The sequence below is a fragment of the Amphiura filiformis genome, chromosome 9 (genome assembly GCF_039555335.1).
Source record: "Amphiura filiformis chromosome 9, Afil_fr2py, whole genome shotgun sequence".
Lineage (NCBI taxonomy): Eukaryota > Metazoa > Echinodermata > Ophiuroidea > Amphilepidida > Amphiuridae > Amphiura > Amphiura filiformis.
Genome location: NC_092636.1, coordinates 47301127 through 47319047, shown reverse-complemented (window position 1 = coordinate 47319047; position 17921 = coordinate 47301127). Strand labels below are relative to the sequence as shown.

Sequence of the window (17921 nt, the reverse complement as noted above, 5' to 3'; positions counted from 1 at the left end):
AGGCTTTAATGCATGCAAGAAGTTGCAAAAAACAAAAAAAGCACTTTGTACATGCATTTGGAATTTTGGATTGGGAAGTTATAGAACCTTGTTTTCGCAGCTAAATGATAATCCATGCAAGGGACTGATTACAATATCTGTCACACTACTATTCTACAAATAAAACTTCAGTCAACAGTTAAAGGAGTATTTTGTGATCCTAGCATCCTCTATTTATGTCATTTTTCATTAGATATCCACGAAAAAACCTATTCCCAAAATTTCAGTTGATTCCGATTTTCCGTTCGCGAGTTATGCATGATTATGTGTATTACGCTGCTCCATAGACAATGCGTTGTAATTTCGTTCTGGTGCACCAGAACGTAATTCAAATTTAACGATATCTTTGCTAAACGAATTAATCTGCAAGAAATATTTTGTACATAAACATTATGTAGCCAAAGGTTTCTAGTGATATAAAAATCTCAACTTTTTTTGAGAAAAGTGGGGGGATGAGGCTGTGGATCATGAAATGCCCTTTTAATACAATGAAACAAAATTTTATAGACATGAGGCAACTGCATTCAAAAGCCATTAGCTCTGCCTGTAATATCTAAAATATTAACAATTTATGTTGGAAATCATGTCATTATTTTTCATTTCTATTCAGCTGCGCTACATGCATTTGAGCACCAAAAAGGGAACCTATCAGACTCACTCTTAGAGGGTAAAGTCCATGTGACCTCAGCTGACTTGTTATGGGCATTGAAAGAGGTCAGACCAAGTGCTATGAGAGAGGTTGAGATCGATGTTCCAAAGGTATGTTTACGCAATGTACTATGTGGAAGGTTGAGTGTTAAATGGTAAGGTTGGTCTTAAGCTTTGGAGGGCGGGTTAGTGCAGTGGTCTTCTCACTCGCTTCTCACCACTGTGGCCCGGGTTCAATTCCCCGCGGTGCCACATGTGAGTTTGGTTGCAGATCCATGCTCGTCTTCAGAGGGTTTTCTCCGGTGCTCCGGTTTTCATCCTGCTTCTAAAATCGGACCTCTTCCCATATCCCTGTCCGTCATATCTGGAGGCATCCCTTGAATTTAGTAGCCTCTGAGCACTATTGGGTTTAGCCTGGCTTCGGCCGAATGTTATAAATAAATAAATAAATAAAAACTGAAATTATACTTGATGAAACACTTTTGCATTTGTACTTATCATGGCAGACGACAATGAAAATATTCTAAATGCCTCAAAATACATTTTTAAAACATCAGTTGCTGTCAATAATTATTGCTTTGAATTAATTCATCACCAAAAGTTAATAATCAAGAAAGGTAAATTAATTAGCAAAATAATAGATCCAGTTGGTTGTATATCGTGTCAAGCGATATCGCTGGAAAGTGGAGATTTCTTCAACTTGCAAAAGCAACATCGTTTTTGCCTCAGTGATTTGAATCAATTGATCGGCTCGACGCTCTGGAAATGTAAGTAAACACTGAGCATGCGTGAGAATCGCTTTTTAGCAAAAGAGTATAAATTCAGCTTTAGCCTTGGAATTGTGAAAACTTTTGGGTCTTAAATTGTTGGTGTAAATTGTTGGTCTTAAATTGTTGGTGTAAATTGTTGGTGTAAAGTACATAAAAGTGATGACAAATATCTATTGTGTCCTCAAAATACATAAATACTGTGATACAAGCTAATATATAAAATTGGCTAATTTGACCCGACCTAATCGTTTGACTTAAAAATGTTGCTGAAATCAAAAAGGAAGCTTGATTGCAAGTGACAAAGAAGAATCATTCATAGTTAAGTGAAAACAAGTTTATAATGTCCATTCTTAAACTTTTCAGGTGTTGGACAGGTTATCAAGTTGTAGTGGTCTTCTCACTCACTTCTCACCGTTGCGCCCTGGGTTCAATTCCCCGCGTAGCCACATGTGAGTTTGGTTGTCCTCGCATGTTTACTCTGGGTGTTCCGGTTTCCTCCTGCTTCTAAAATCGGACCTCTTCCCATATCTATCATCCATCATATTCAGTTGGCAACCCTTTAATGTAGTAGCCTCTGAGCACTATTGGGCTTTGCCTGGCATGGCTTCAGCCGAATGTTATAAATAAAATAAAAAATAGAATTTTTACTCTAATTTTGATCTCCAAATAGCCATCTACTAAAAAAGCTGAAGTCTTGCAACCCTAATTGAATTGTCATACAAATCTAAATTTGAATTTAAGTTATTTCAACAAAACAACAGGCATTCAACAAAAGAAATGAGCAACTAATCTTGATTCACACAATGCCTTTGTTAATAGGTGTACTGGTCCGACATTGGCGGTCTTGAAGCAATCAAACTCAAATTAAAGCAAGCTGTGGAGTGGCCTATAAAACACCCTGAAGCCTTCCATCGCATGGGCATCACACCACCACGTGGAGTCCTTATGTATGGGCCTCCTGGGTGCTCCAAGACGCTGATTGCTAAAGCGTTATTACAGAGAGCGGACTCAATTTCATTGCTGTTAAGGTTTGTACAATTAACTTATATTCATACATCCTTAAATAAAGAGAACCGATCGAGCAAACATTAGAAAAATGCAAACTGTGTATTGATTGTGTTTAATGCACAGGCACGTACTACACGCAGTGCTTTCGGACCTGTTCATTTTCCTTGTGGGTTGATGTATTTACATTTGCTTGTATTTTCCAACTTTTTAGTGACAATTTTGTTATCAAAATAACAAAAATCATGGGATTTATTTCTTTTGTATGAAATAGGTTAATAAATGTGTATCACTTGTTGCTCGAGAAATTGTACATAATAATGCTCTTGTATTATGATGTTGATGTGTCTAATACACTCCTCCCTTCGGAGCTTGTGCATCAGAAGCATCAACATCTCAGTATGTGTGCAATTATTTTGTACAATTTCACTCCCAATAAGTGATACACATTTATTAACCTATAAACATTTGTTACTTTTGTTACCATCACAACTCAAAACTGATATTATGTTCAATATGATAAAATGTAAGTACACCGTCGGCTATCACAATACCGGTGCAGCCGGTCCCTGTGTGAGTGGTTGAGCTTTTGTCAGATTTGTTTCTGATCCTGATGAAGTCATTGCGAACTTATTGCGATGAAAAGTTTTGACATAATTTCATGCTAAAAGTGCATTCTTAGTCATTGGGAGTGGTCTAGTTCCTAAACACATAATCTGATTGGACAATCGCATGATTTCGGGTGCCGTCTATCAGGCCGTAGACGACCCCACGTCATCATGAGTGTTGATAACGTGTAACACGCTTATAGAGGTGCGTGTATGTATGCATGTTGTATGCATAGACTAGTGCGGAATACGTGCATCGCTAGCATTACGCGCAACAGAATACGTGAAGTTATAAACAAGTTTCGTTCATTTTATAATATGGGGAGTTTTTATGATGGTAACTACAGTTTACAGTTATTAAAATAATATTTAACTGACTAAGAATAATATTTAACTGACTAAGAATGAGAATAAATGATAGGAATCTTTGTTTTTACTATCCTCTACCTATGATAGATGACAGCCAGGTCCAATGTTTTTACTGTAGTACCACTACTCAAAATATTGTGCCTGTTGTCTATCACATGGTAGGGGATAGTAAAAACAAAAATTCCTATCGTTTATTCTCTAATTGAAAGGGGACACTTCCACATATTGTAAAATAGAAAAGTCCTCAGTGCTATGTTAAATAACATTTATATACATAATTTAACCTTTTTGTTTTTTTATAGGGTCCAGAGTTGTTCAACAAATGGGTTGGTGAATCAGAGCGAGCTGTCAGGGAGGTGTTCCGCAAGGCACGGATGGCGTCCCCATCAATTGTTTTCTTTGATGAAATTGATGCACTGGCTGTAGAGAGGGGAAAGTGAGTTGTCCTTCAAACTTTGAACTCAATATGTGAGACCCGCGTTTCTCTACCGGAAGTCAGTTTGACCAAAATTCCTTCCCACAATTACAATATATGGGTGCTAACAGTGTGTCCGTTAGCACCCCACATACGCAATCAGCAGAATGTACACTACCCGTTTCTGTGCGACATATGCTACAGGTTGCTCCAGGATATTCAAGTAATTTTGGTCAAATTGACTTACGTTAGAGAAACCCAGGATCCACTGACAGTTTGGTTGTTAACAATGTTTGTTTTGTAGTGTAGGAAATGGAATTTACTTGTTCATTTGATTAAATAAAGGTAACAATCAGTTTCAGTTGTCATTGGACTATTCCATACAGATTTCAAATGGATTTCAAATTGAAGCTAAAATGGTGAAATATGGTTGAAATTAGAACAAATTTGCATGAAGCATGCAAAAAAAATTGCACTTTTTAAGCTATGAAGCATGCAAAAAAAAAATTGCACTTTTTAAGCTAAGCGACCATTTTGGCTCCCCCTTAAGTTAGTGGCCCATGGGCCCGAGCCCACTTGGCCATATGGTAAACCTGGTCCTGTATATTTATAAAGTAAACTACACTCATAGCACAAGGAGATAAGGCAGCAAGTTACACAGTAGATACCATATTTCTCAGCGTGATATTGCTCCGGCAACCTTACTGAGTATTATTATAGAAATTGATGTTATTATGTAATTCAAATATTTGCATACTTTTGTTTTCCCAATGTTGATGACAGCTCATCAGGTGGTACCAATGTTGGTGACCGAGTGCTTGGACAGCTGCTTACAGAGATGGATGGTGTGGAAGGACTGCAGGACGTCACTGTGGTTGCAGCTACTAATAGACCTGATATCATTGACAAGGTATGAATGGCTTGATGGTCAAGGACCGCAAGGTTGCAATCTCATCATTGTCACTTCACATTACATCACATCACATCACATTACATCACATCACATATCATTACATCACATTACATTTTTGTGTCATCACATCACCTTGCATCGCACCACCCTACATCACTTTACATCACATCACATCACATTATATCACATCATATTACATTATCTCATCACATCACATCACCTCACATCACATCACCTTTCATCACATCACATCACATCACCTTACATCAAATCACCTTACATCTCATCACATCGCCCTACATCACTTTGCATCACATCTCATCACATTACCTTACATCACTTCATATCACATCATCTTACATCACATCACATCACCTTACATCACATCACCTTACATCTCATCACATCGCCCTACATCACTTTGCATCACATCTCATCACATTACCTTACATCACTTCATATCACATCATCTTACATCACATCACATCACCTTACATCACATCACCTTACATCTCATCACATCGCCCTACATCACTTTGCATCACATCTCATCACATTACCTTACATCACTTCATATCACATCATCTTACATCACATTACGTCACCTTACATCACATCACCTTACATCATATTACATTACATCTCATCACATCACCCTACATCACTTTGCATCACATCTCATCACATTACCTTACATCACTTCATATCACATCATCTTACATCACATCACATCACCTTACATCACATCACCGTACATCGCATCACCTTACATCTCATCACATATCATTACATCACATTACATTTTTGTGTCATCACATCACCTTGCATCGCACCACCCTACATCACTTTACATCACATCACATCACATTATATCACATCATATTACATTATCTCATCACATCACATCACCTCACATCACATCACCTTTCATCACATCACATCACATCACCTTACATCAAATCACCTTACATCTCATCACATCGCCCTACATCACTTTGCATCACATCTCATCACATTACCTTACATCACTTCATATCACATCATCTTACATCACATCACATCACCTTACATCAAATCACTTTACATCTCATCACATCGCCCTACATCACTTTGCATCACATCTCATCACATTACCTTACATCACTTCATATCACATCATCTTACATCATCTTACATCACATCACATCACCTTACATCACATCACCTTACATCTCATCACATCGCCCTACATCACTTTGCATCACATCTCATCACATTACCTTACATCACTTCATATCACATCATCTTACATCACATCACATCACCTTACATCACATCACCTTACATCTCATCACATCGCCCTACATCACTTGTGCATCACATCTCATCACATTACCTTACATCACTTCATATCACATCATCTTACATCACATCACATCACCTTACATCACATCACCTTACATCTCATCACATCACCCTACATCACTTTGCATCACATCTCATCACATTACCTTACATCACTTCATATCACATCATCTTACATCACATCACATCACCTTACATCACATCACCTTACATCTCATCACATCGCCCTACATCACTTTGCATCACATCTCATCACATTACCTTACATCACTTCATATCACATCATCTTACATCACATCACATCACCTTACATCACATCACCTTACATCTCATCACATCACCCTACATCACTTTGCATCACATCTCATCACATTACCTTACATCACTTCATATCACATCATCTTACATCACATCACATCACCTTACATCACATCAACGTACATCGCATCACCTTACATCATAGGACATTACATCCAATTACATCTCATCACTTCACATCTCATCGCTTCACATTACGTTACATCATATTACATTACATCATATTACATTGCATCACATCACATTACATTATATCTCATCACATCACCTTATATCACATCTCATCACATTACCTTACATCAAATTACATCTCATCACATCATTTTTCATTATATCTCATCACATCACATCACAACACATCAAATAGTTTATGGTTATATGCTGCTTCTTAACCCCTTTCCCCCTGTCTCTCTACAGGCTTTGATGAGACCAGGCAGACTTGATCGTATTCTCTATGTATCGTTACCAGACGCCCTCACAAGGCGAGAGATCTTTGGTATTCAATTCCGTCATATGCCAATAGATTCTGGTGTGAATTTGGATGAGCTGGTGGAGAGGACAGAGAACTACTCTGGAGCTGAGGTAATTTAATAACCAAAAGGTCTTTGGTTCAACTCCATGATTTGTTTAATCAACCAATCAAGACCCCATTTTGGTATTACTCACATAGACTAGCGCCCTCAGTTGTCAGCCAGAACCAGAACAGCATAACAATTGAAATGGTGGACATGTTGGTGGACAGCCTAAGATGACAGAGGGACAGGTCTCTAGTTCGATTCCACAACCATTCATACCTGTTACCTGTTTTATTGTTTTATTGTATCATTGTGCGAATTTCCCCATGGAGGCCTCTGGTGGACAGAATTTTATTTAAATGAGTATTCAAAAGGATCCTTTTTGGCCCAATTTTAGTTTGTTATATCCCCAAAATCAGTGTGTTGGAATCTCAGTTCATAAGCCCCCTATTTTTCCGAAAATCAGTTCTCAGGTGCCAAAGTTAGGGCCGCACACAAATGTTTAAGTTGAGTGCCATTGTTTAGTTAAAAGGAAGAAAATGTTGCAAGAAATAGAAAGAAGCAAAGAAAGCCACTCCCAGCAATCAATATAACAATGTTGCTCTTAGCCTTGGTTTAGGTAAGAAACTGGTAATACGTATCCCATGCCCCGATGCAAAGGCTGTCAACAGCAATTGTATCTTTTTCTGCCAGCTTTGACAACTTGTGTTTTTTGTGTGTGTTTTTCAGGTTGTAGCCTTGTGTCGTGAAGCAGGCCTAGCTGCTATGCAAGAGAACATTGATATTGAATGTGTGAGCAAGAGACATTTTAATCAAGCCATCACTGCTGTTAAACCAAGAACTACGCTAGAATCTATCAGATATTATGAGGAATATCAGGAAACCTGTGGATTGCACAGTATATGAAGGGACACATCACACATATAAATAATAGAGAATTGGGTAGGCGCAATAGCTGCCATGTGAACATTTGGGAATTAACACAAAGTATATTGTACTCATCTACATATGACAGGTACACATGGCAGCTATTGAACTTACCCACTTCTGGTACTGAGCAGTCGAATTGCTTTTACTCGATGCAGTGTATTAAATGCAGTGTCATGTGTCCACTGTATGCTTGAATACACATTCAAAACACCAGAAATTGATTGGTCGAATGTTTTGATGGTTGCATAAAATCTTCCACGGTGGCCAAGCGGAACAGGCTCTGACTCATAACCGGAAGGTTGCGGGTTTGAGCCCCAGCAACACCATTGTGTTGTGCCCTTGAGTATAAGGTACTTTATCTCGATTACTCTTCTCCACCCAGGTGTAAATGCTGGGAAGGTAACAGACTCGCTGTGGAGGAGGTGTTGCGATTTATGAAGTCTTCCAAAAAAGCCTATTGTAGTAATACAAATGGCAGCTTTTCTATGCATTGGGCTGTTCCAGTTGAAATGTATACACTCTTTATAAAAGACATGACCTTAATCACCCAGAAAGGGAGAGTGAATTTCAAATGGGATTACCTGAATGAGTGATTCTGTTTGAAATCTACACCCCCTGTGTGGGATATTAAGGTTGTGTCTTCCACAGGTGTATGGATTTCAACTGGAAGACCGACCCCATTTAAGATGTTCATGTGCTCACAAAACCTATTATGGATCCCAAGATGTTTTTCTGAGGAACGAATAATGACTACAGATTATTAAAACCATCAAAGGACTTGGACAGCAAGAATTGCTGAACATCTTTGGGTAAACTGGGTCAAATGTAATAACAGTGCCCTCATTGTGTAACAAAATGCAAAGTGAAGGCAACATTTACAATTAAGTTATTGCACATTCGAGTGTCAAATAAATAAATGAAATCTAAAGAATTTCAAAATTCACACATTTATGTCAGGAATCTTATTTCTTTGGAATAAGTTGGCAGGACAACTTTGCAATCGTGCCCCTACCCCTTGTGAATTTCAACCAATACACCAATATGCCGGTTAAAGACCACTATTCAGTTGCACAAGGGTTAGCCTCTTCAGTCCTTGTGAAAGGGTACAATACACAGGGACAGACTGGCTTTTCAAACCGGCTATGGTGAATTGTATTCAAGCAGCCCTTGATGCTGGAATTGTTGACCCAAATTTTTTTGTGCCCACACCGAAAATCTTAACAAGGGGTGGCAATTATATTTTCGGTACCTTCTAGTGGCCATATATCGTAGACTGGCTTTTAGCAGGGTGCAGCCCATGTTGGCTATTGTTAGCAGTTGCCCTACCCCACAATTTTGCGGAAAATTTGTTGATTTTGCCACCCCCCCCCATTTCTGGTGCTGCCACTACATGTGGGGATTGCCAAATCACCACTGTTGCCTCTCCACCCATAACAGTACACACACCCCCACACACACCCAGCAAAACTGCAGGCCCTCACACAAGAATAATAACCTCAGAAAGTGACAAGAGATTTCTAATGTAACAGATAATTACCAAATTTTCCAAGAAAACAACAAGTGTCCCCCTCTGTCCTCTTCAATATCGGGTAGCAGTATTATGCCAAGAAGACTTATGCCAAGAAAAGTCTAAGCAACAGAAAATAACTATTTCAAGAAACTCTTGCTGCGATTGTGAAGTGTTTTTAATAACAATAATTTAGGTAACAGGCCAAGACTACGAAAGGTCATTAATCCTGAAACCTAATAACTTGGATAAACCCTAATCCTTACCATATCCATAACGTTCACCCTAACTCTAACCTATAACCTAAGTCCTTATTCTAATCTTGAACCCTATCCGTAACGCTAACCCTAACCCTAATGCCAACCCTAAACCATATCCCTAGCCCTAACCTAAAATGCCTTAAACCCTAACTTTTACCTGTTTGCGACTAATGACTCTTCGGGCTAATGGGCTTTTCCCATAATTTATGGTAAGGTGCTTTGAAACGTTCTTGAAGCGTTCTTCATTTGGCAAAAGACATAAACAGGAACTTCAGGAAGATGTAAAATATGTTTTCTTGATGCTTTTAAATTCGAGAAAAGTGTAGAAGTTAGTAAGTCTTGAAGAACCATTTTCAATGTATTTTAAAACAATCTGGAGAGTGGAGAACAAGCCTGTGACCAGGACTGCCTGTGACGATGTATGTGATAGCGCCATCATGCATCATGGGTCTTGTGTCATTTCCCGAGTGCAATGACCTCAGTTCCAGGTCTCTCCAAAAAGTACGGCTAACCCGCCAGGATTTAAACGTCGCGATGTGAATTGCGGTCAAGCGTTTAACAACAAAACAAGTGTGCTGCTAGCTGTGATTTTTCCCAAGGCATCAAATAATAATATTCTGCAGGATGTATGTTATGTGTGTACAGTTGTTTAACACAAACTTAGCATCTCTATCGGATTGTATAAAAAGGTTTTTACTTAAATTCTGATGTACGTTAGTTTGTTTCGTATAATTAAGAGAGCGAATGAGTTGGTTTTATATAGTAAGTTTTTGCTTGCTTGCTTGCTTGTTTCCTTACTTACAAACTTGTTTACTTACTGTACTTACTTACTTAGGCCTACTTACTTGCTTGCTTGCTTACTTACGTGCTTGCTTACTTGCTTATTTATTTATTTACTTACTTACTTACTTACTTACTTACTACTTTACTTACTTTACTTACTTTACTTACTTTACTTACTTTACTTACTTGCTTTCTTGCTTACTTAACTTATTTGCTTGTTTGCTTGCTTGCTTGCTTGCTTGCTTGCTTGCTTGCTTGCGTGCTTGCTTGCTTGCTTGCTTTCTTACTACTTCTTACTTTCCTTACTTTCCTTTCTAATTATACTTTTAGCCATACACTAGTTTGATATAGTTAGACAATCAGTGAGATAATTTGTTAGCTCGTTTATATAAGCTTGTTATTGTGTTAGTTGGTTTAGGTTTGCCCAAAATTTGTTTAAAAGGCGATATTGAGACCTATGCATGTCAAATTGTTAAAGTCCATTTATTCTGAAAATTGCATGCCACTGCAAAAACTGTGTTTAGAAATTAAACACTTTTCTAAACATAATTTTGCCTTCATTTTGTAAACACATTAAAAAAATTAAAAGCTAAACATCATGTGTCAGGTTTCTGAACATTAGTCAGTGATGGTGTTCAATTTCTATACATCTGACATCATATTCTACGTTTCTAAACACATTATTGCCTTCACCCTCTAAACACTGTTTTTGTAGTCCAGGAACCAGAATTTTAGGACAGTTGGGATCATATTGCTAAATATTGCATGAAATGCATCCTGGAAAATGAAACTTTAAAGATTTTCGATGGTGTCCTATTACAAAGTTGAACAAAAACTCCGCTCTAGCTGTCTAGCAGAACCTTTCGCTATATACGTGACATTAATATACCAACGCATTGAGGAGGTTAAGGTATACATGTCCAGTTTAGCCGCACACCACCAACTCAAATATTGGTCAGCAAACAGGATGGTTCATTGTGCCCCCATCAAATCCTGCTATTAAGCTTTCTTTTACTCATAATCCTGTGCCCTTTGACACACTAAGGGTTATCGGTTTGTTGTTAAAGGGTAACCCCCTGGGGACCTCTGGACACATGGGACCACACTGGTGAAATCAAGACTTCAATGGAAAGATGTTTTCTTTTCTAGTAAATCGTGTTCTGTTGTGGTTTGTAACGCGCGCCGCATATCGTACTATTGGGAAACGGAGAAAAGTTGATACCTGCGGACGTACTGGGCATACAGATCATTGCACTTATTATACATTGACTTTTCTGGAATTGTTGGTTTTACGGTGAGAATGCCTGCTGCTGTACGTGGAACTACCTTTAAAACTGCTGAATTTGCTCATTTTGCAACAGAAAAATCAATAAAAAAATTTATGAACCCCCAAATGCCTTTGCTTCAAACATAATTATATAGTCCTATAATATACCCTATAGGCCTATAGTGTGCGCTTTCCACTTTCTGGCGCTCCTATCGGTTCCTATATTTTGCACATTTTCTTTCGGCGAAATGACTATAGAAGCCTACACACACGGATGGATCGCATTTTCGGCCTTTTTGGACAATAGCCGCCTTATTTTGCCTCGTTGCTGAAAGTTTTCGAAATTTGGGGAAAAGTTGTCAAAAAAATTGACTTTTGCTATGTTGATGTGATGGGCCCAAAGTTCTTGACAAATTGGTAGAGTGATGGGGTCTTTCAAATTCTCAGCGGCAACTCCCTACCCAAACTAAACTTGAGCACACCTTCCCCTGGGCAATTTTCCAGTCTAGTCCCCCCCCCCCCTCTCTCTCTCTCTCTTTCTTTCTGTCTTTCCACCTCCCCTCTCTCTCCCCTCTCTTGTCTGCTTATTTGCCTCTGGAGTCTCGATTCTCCATCTGGCTAGCCATCGCTCTTTCAGCATGTTCAGTGCCTCCTCTAGTTTCCTCTCCCGGCTCCTCTCTCTCTCGGTCTTTTTCTCCTCCTTTATTTAATATCTTCGTTCTCTGTCCTCTTATCTCTCAATTTTTCTAATTTTTCTCCTTTAAAATAAGCCTATTAGTACTTTTTTTTATCCTCCCGTGCATTTTACTTTGTCAGGTCATCGACATCATAGGTCAGGCCGAATTGGGTGGCCGTTATTCGTGGTTTAAACGGTAGAAAGTTAGCCCACCTCGCTCACTATGCGGAAATACGGGTGCTAAGTGTACTAAGGCTAATATCAACATTGCGTTACCAGGCATGCTATGTGATGAGTGATGACAAATAAGTTTTGAACTATCTTTGTACTCTTTTACTGGGCTCCATTGCACTTTTTTGCCAACCTGAAAGGTTTGTTTCTCTAAGTTCATCTTTTATAGATCAGCACTGAAATTTCCTGGTCGGGCAGTTTCCTTTACTTTTTTTTTAGTGAGTATGGTGAGGGGCACACTTTGATCCGCGGTGTTGAAAGGGCAACTGGGTAAACAGAGCTTTAATGCTTAAATCTCCAGTCCATATAGCAGACTTGTATAGCCGATTCCATTTGTATCCGAGTCCTTTAACCCCAACTGTACCAAACATTAAACAACCTCAATTCCAGAAGCATAATTATTCACGGGCAGGTCATGATCCCACTTGATTCGATTGCGTCATCATGCGAACATTCATATGGCGACGGAACTTCTTTCTTTCTTTCTTCCTTCCTTCCTTCCTTCCTTCCTTCCTTCCTTCCTTTCTTTCTTTCTTTTTCTTTCTTTCTTTCGTTCGTTCGTTCGTTCGTTCGTTCGTTCTTTCTTTCTTTCTTTCTTTCTTTCTTTCTTTCTTTCTTTCTTTCTTTCTTTCTTTCTTTCTTTCGTTCTTTCTTTCTTTCTTTCTTTCTTTCTTTCTTTCTTTCGTTCTTTCTTTCTTTCTTTCTTTCTTTCTTTCTTTCTTTCGCTCTTTCTTTCTTTCGTTCTTTCTTTCTTTCTTTCTTTCGCTCTTTCTTTCTTTCGTTCTTTCTTTCTTTCTTTCTTTCCTACCTTCCTTCATTTCTTCCTTCCCCTCAAAAATCAACCGGGCGTTAGGAATGTGAGTTCTATAATTGAAAGTTTTACATTTCACAATTTCATTTATTTGACTGAACTCGCGCCGGATTCGGCTTTGAGTCGAAGAACAACCTAGGTTGAAGCGAGGGTTGAAGTACCTTTATGTATGTATGTATGTATGTATGTATGGGTCCTCCATGGCTAAATATAAAGTTCAATCTGAATCTGAATCTGCAGTCAGTCCCGTGTCCACGTATTTTCGTCTCAGGTTTTCACTGTCAGACATGATGTGCCCCTTTTAATTTTGACCATAGCAGATCGCTATGTCGCCGGGTATGTCGCCAATCCAGTGGCGTAGCCAGCACTTTTTCAGAGGGTGGGCAAAGGGGGAGGTGGGACAAGGCAACTTTTAAGGGGGAAAACTTTGACGAAAATGGTCAAAATGATCTAAAAAGGCCTAAAATCTTAAATAGCAGGGCGGCCAGCATCCAGATGGGGGCAAGAGGGATGCAAGACTTCTTACAAGGGGCAGCTTCCCCCACCCATCCACCCCCTCTTGGCTACGCCACTGCGCCAATCCGTGTCACTGTGTCGAACACCTTGATTTTTGCAATGTATGTTAATTTACTAAGTAGGCCTACAGAATTTAAAAAAAACATCGAGGGTGTCCTCCTTGGCAAATAAGCATAACTTTCTGCCGGGAACTTCCCATTCCATGTTGAAAAATATATTTGCAGCTATAGTATAGTGCAACTTGAGCAAGTTGCAACATCTTCGCCATATATTATCATTGTGATGCCGAAACACGGTACACCATTCGGTCGCTATTAGAACTCCTTTCCAGAAAGGGACGCTGGAAGTCATATGAACTCGAATCTATGAAAATAATTCAATTTGCCAATAACCCGGCACCGTGATCCTTAAAATGCATGGAGTTCAACCATGTCCTAGCTGTAATAACATTGACCGATTTGGTTAAAAAGTGGGTCAGCGAGGTCCAGGTTATCCTAACAAGCTTATTTGCTAATACACGGCTCGCACAAAAGTTATCAATTATATTCATCTAACCATATCTATGATCTAACCATATAACCAGGATGATCCAGGTCCGTACGCTGGATTTTTTAGGGGAGGGAGGGTGCGAATTTGGAAAAAGTGGACCGTTTTCCCGGGGGCGATTTTGCGTAAAGTGAACATTCTTCCTAAAATTTTGATCAAAAGCATTTTAACAAATTTGTTTGTTTTTTTGCTCGCTGCGCTCCCAAATTGGAATTTGAGACTTTTTTTTTATTATACATAATAAATAAATGTATTTTATGAAAATAAAATGCATACAAAAGTTCCGGGCTTGTCCGGGAATTGAACCCGGGACCTCTCGCACCCTAAGCGAGAATCATGCCACTAGACCAACAAGCCATGTCTCTTATACCTTCAAAAACAGTCTTTAGTATTTTTAATCTTAAAAGAGCGAAAATCACTTCAAAAGAATGAAAATCAGGGGTGAAAATGCAAAATAGAAAATGCAAAATAAAAAAAATCACTCTTTTGGGATGCAATGTGAATTTAAAACGTCCACTCTAGCATGCCTAGGGACTGCTTCTCGGAGTGGTCCTCATGGCTCATTGAAAGAGCGAAATTTCTGGAGGATAATTTCACTATCTTGGAGTGAAAATCACTTTTTTTGAAGTCCATAAGTACAGCTACTCTTTTGGTTCACTCTTTTACATTAAGGGTGTGGTCTTCACCCTGGAATTGTTGAAACTTTTGGGCCTCATATCTGCCAATTAGGCTTATTGTTCTAAAGAATATAAAAGTGTACATTTTTAGAATGACAATGACTTGATGAATTCATCTGTGAGGTCAAATTTGAATGACTTTATATCCTTCACTTTTAGGAAATTTTTACACAATTTTATGTTTTTCCACACTTTTGCTGGGATCACTGAATAAGCCTTTAAGAGTGTATCGTGTCCATGGATTGTCCTTGTCTTGAGGTATTATGACTATTTGATGCTGTTGCTCCAGTTTTCACATGGATGCCCAATATCCAGGTATACAAAAACCAAGTTAACAGAACCTGAAATTTAAAAACGTATTATTCGTCTATTTATTTTGCTTATTTGCAACCGGTTTCCCATCCACCCATGCGGTATACGATTATAGCACACAGTACAAATCTAATGTTGGATTGAGAGTTAAAATTAAATCATAACAGCCCTAAAGCTTTGTTACGGCTTGAGAAAATACTAAATCCTTATTTACTAGGCTAAGACGAGATTTCCTTTTCTTGTGGGCTCATAATATAATATTGAAAATAAATGTATATCTTGGGTACTATGTGTAGAGAGAGAGCGTTGACACCGAAAGCGGTCATTAACAGCGTGAAAAATGTGACAGGCTCCAAGCTTACTATAACGTCACCTAATTGAGTTCAATTATAATCCTTTATTATAATTTTTATATTAAATATTTTTTTATTGGCCAAATCGTTAAAAAATCATAATATTACATAATGTACCGGTACGGCAAGAAAGAAAATGTATTATGTGTACAAAATACATGTACAACCGGGCTTGTCCGGGAATTGAACTCGGGACCTCTCGCACCCTAAGCGAGAATCATGCCACTAGATGCAAAAACAGTGTTTTAATAGCACATTTAAACACTTTTCTAAAACAATGGCTATTCCAGGAAATAGATACACAACCCCTATAAAAGAGTTCGGATTTCCAGACTTTTTGTCCAGTCGTGACTGTTGGAAATCCTGAATTTTAAAGTGTCCAAAGTGACCGTTATTTTTCCTTCATTTAATAGGATTACCAAGCTTTTTCAAGTGACCTTACTGCAGTTACTGTCCGTTTTCCTATACACAATACACAGTGCTCTCACCATTGACGCGCGACCTTTACAAATAGTGTATGTTAGAAGTATAGGCATTTGCCTAGTTAACATCACTGTGTGAAAAATAACCGGCCAATATTTAAAGTATTCTCCAAACTTCTAGCAAATATATTTCTCTAACATGACCTAAAATTACAGCTAGGTTAGATGTTCAGAAATATTCGCACTTTGGTAAAATATGAATGAGGGCAAGCTAGCTCATATAGCTAACCAACTCCCCGTGTTAATTGAATGGAGATTTGACCGAAAATATTGGTAACGGACCGCTCACTTCTGAAGGATGCCACAAAAAAACGGTACAAGCTACATTTAAAATATTCTCTGAAATTCTAGAAAATATAGTTTTGTAACATGTCCTAAATTTTTAGCTAATTTAGGTGTTTGGAAGTATTCGCACTTTTGTGTTTTAGGAAGAATATGTAAACGACAGATAACACCAAAAAATATGAAGAAATTATTTCCAAACCGTGTTAAGTCAACAATCATGATGTTGCTCATTTTCAAGAATACTGGTTAACAATAAGCAGACCATTGTCTCATTTCGCGAACAAAGGCCCACATACCATTGTTCATGCGTTTCCTTTATAATCGGTTACCCAACTGAAACTATAATACCAGCTCATTGCGATACCGCACAGGTAAAACAGACACATGTGCACAACCAGATCTGATCTGATTTAATCAGTTGAGCTGTTTTCAATGTTATCTTGGTTTAATAGCTTTTAATGGGGTTTAAGTCCTGCAAAGGTCGTGGTGAATTCTACTGTAGACATGACTGCATCATGCATTAGCAACTGGAATTCCAGTCGTTCAGAAAGCAGACTTGAAAATCCAGACATTTCTTTGATTGAAAAGTTACTCCTCTATAACACTTATTTTCTGGAATAGCTCAATGCTGCATAGGGCTATTCCAGAAAATAGATGCACACCCCTCTGATAGAGGAGTTCGTATTTCCGGACTTTTGTCCAGTCGTGATTGTTGGACTCTTAAAGTATCCAAAGGCGAAAAATCGAGCAGAAAACCAGTTCAAAGTCGAGTCAGAAATCCGGAATTTGGGGGCTCATTTCGGACAATCCCGTGATTTTTCATTAATTCACTTGCATTTCCAAGCTCTTTCCAGTAACATTGGCAACTGGATAGAATTCCAGTCGTTTTCAGAAAGCAGACTTGGAAATCCGGACATTTCTTTGATTGAAAAGTTACTCCTCTATAGGCGGTGCGGTGTGCGCTTATTTTCTGGAATAGGCCCTAGCCGATAATGCATGGACAAGACAGATAAAACAAAAAACAGCGTTTAGTATTTAAACACTTGCCTAAAAAGATCATCATATTATTATACATGTTGCATATATAAAAAATGTATAGGCCCTATATAATAAAATGGTATATACGGGCTTGTCCGGGAATTGAACCCGGGACCTCTCGCACCCTAAGCGAGAATCATGCCACTAGACCAACAAGCCATGTCCGATATAAATATACTGCAACACTAGTGTTTAACATAAACACTTTTTAAAACAAAATCATGCATTTATAATACATGACACTGAAGAAAGAAAAAACAAAAACAGTGTTTAGCATTTTAAACACTTTTAATGCACGGAAAA

General features: G+C 38.4%; 1 protein-coding gene and 2 non-coding genes across 3 annotated transcripts in view; 1 reads left to right on the top strand and 2 right to left on the bottom strand.

Annotated features, from left to right (window-relative positions):
* The window catches only part of LOC140161061 (ATPase family gene 2 protein homolog A-like), a 35934-nt gene extending 27117 nt beyond the window's left edge, over positions 1-8817 (top strand). The window contains 7 exon segments of the mRNA XM_072184449.1: positions 650-798; positions 2277-2448; positions 2451-2485; positions 3742-3875; positions 4638-4764; positions 6847-7011; positions 7674-8817. Coding sequence (XP_072040550.1) covers positions 650-798; positions 2277-2448; positions 2451-2485; positions 3742-3875; positions 4638-4764; positions 6847-7011; positions 7674-7850 — 959 coding nt within the window. The 3' untranslated portion in view covers positions 7851-8817.
* Positions 8818-14756: 5939 nt separating this feature from the next.
* On the bottom strand, positions 14757-14828 carry Trnap-agg (transfer RNA proline (anticodon AGG)). Its single transcript has one exon. It is a non-coding gene; the product is annotated as a tRNA-Pro (tRNA).
* Positions 14829-17705: 2877 nt separating this feature from the next.
* Positions 17706-17777, bottom strand: Trnap-agg (transfer RNA proline (anticodon AGG)). Its single transcript has one exon. It is a non-coding gene; the product is annotated as a tRNA-Pro (tRNA).
* Positions 17778-17921: the final 144 nt, after the last annotated feature.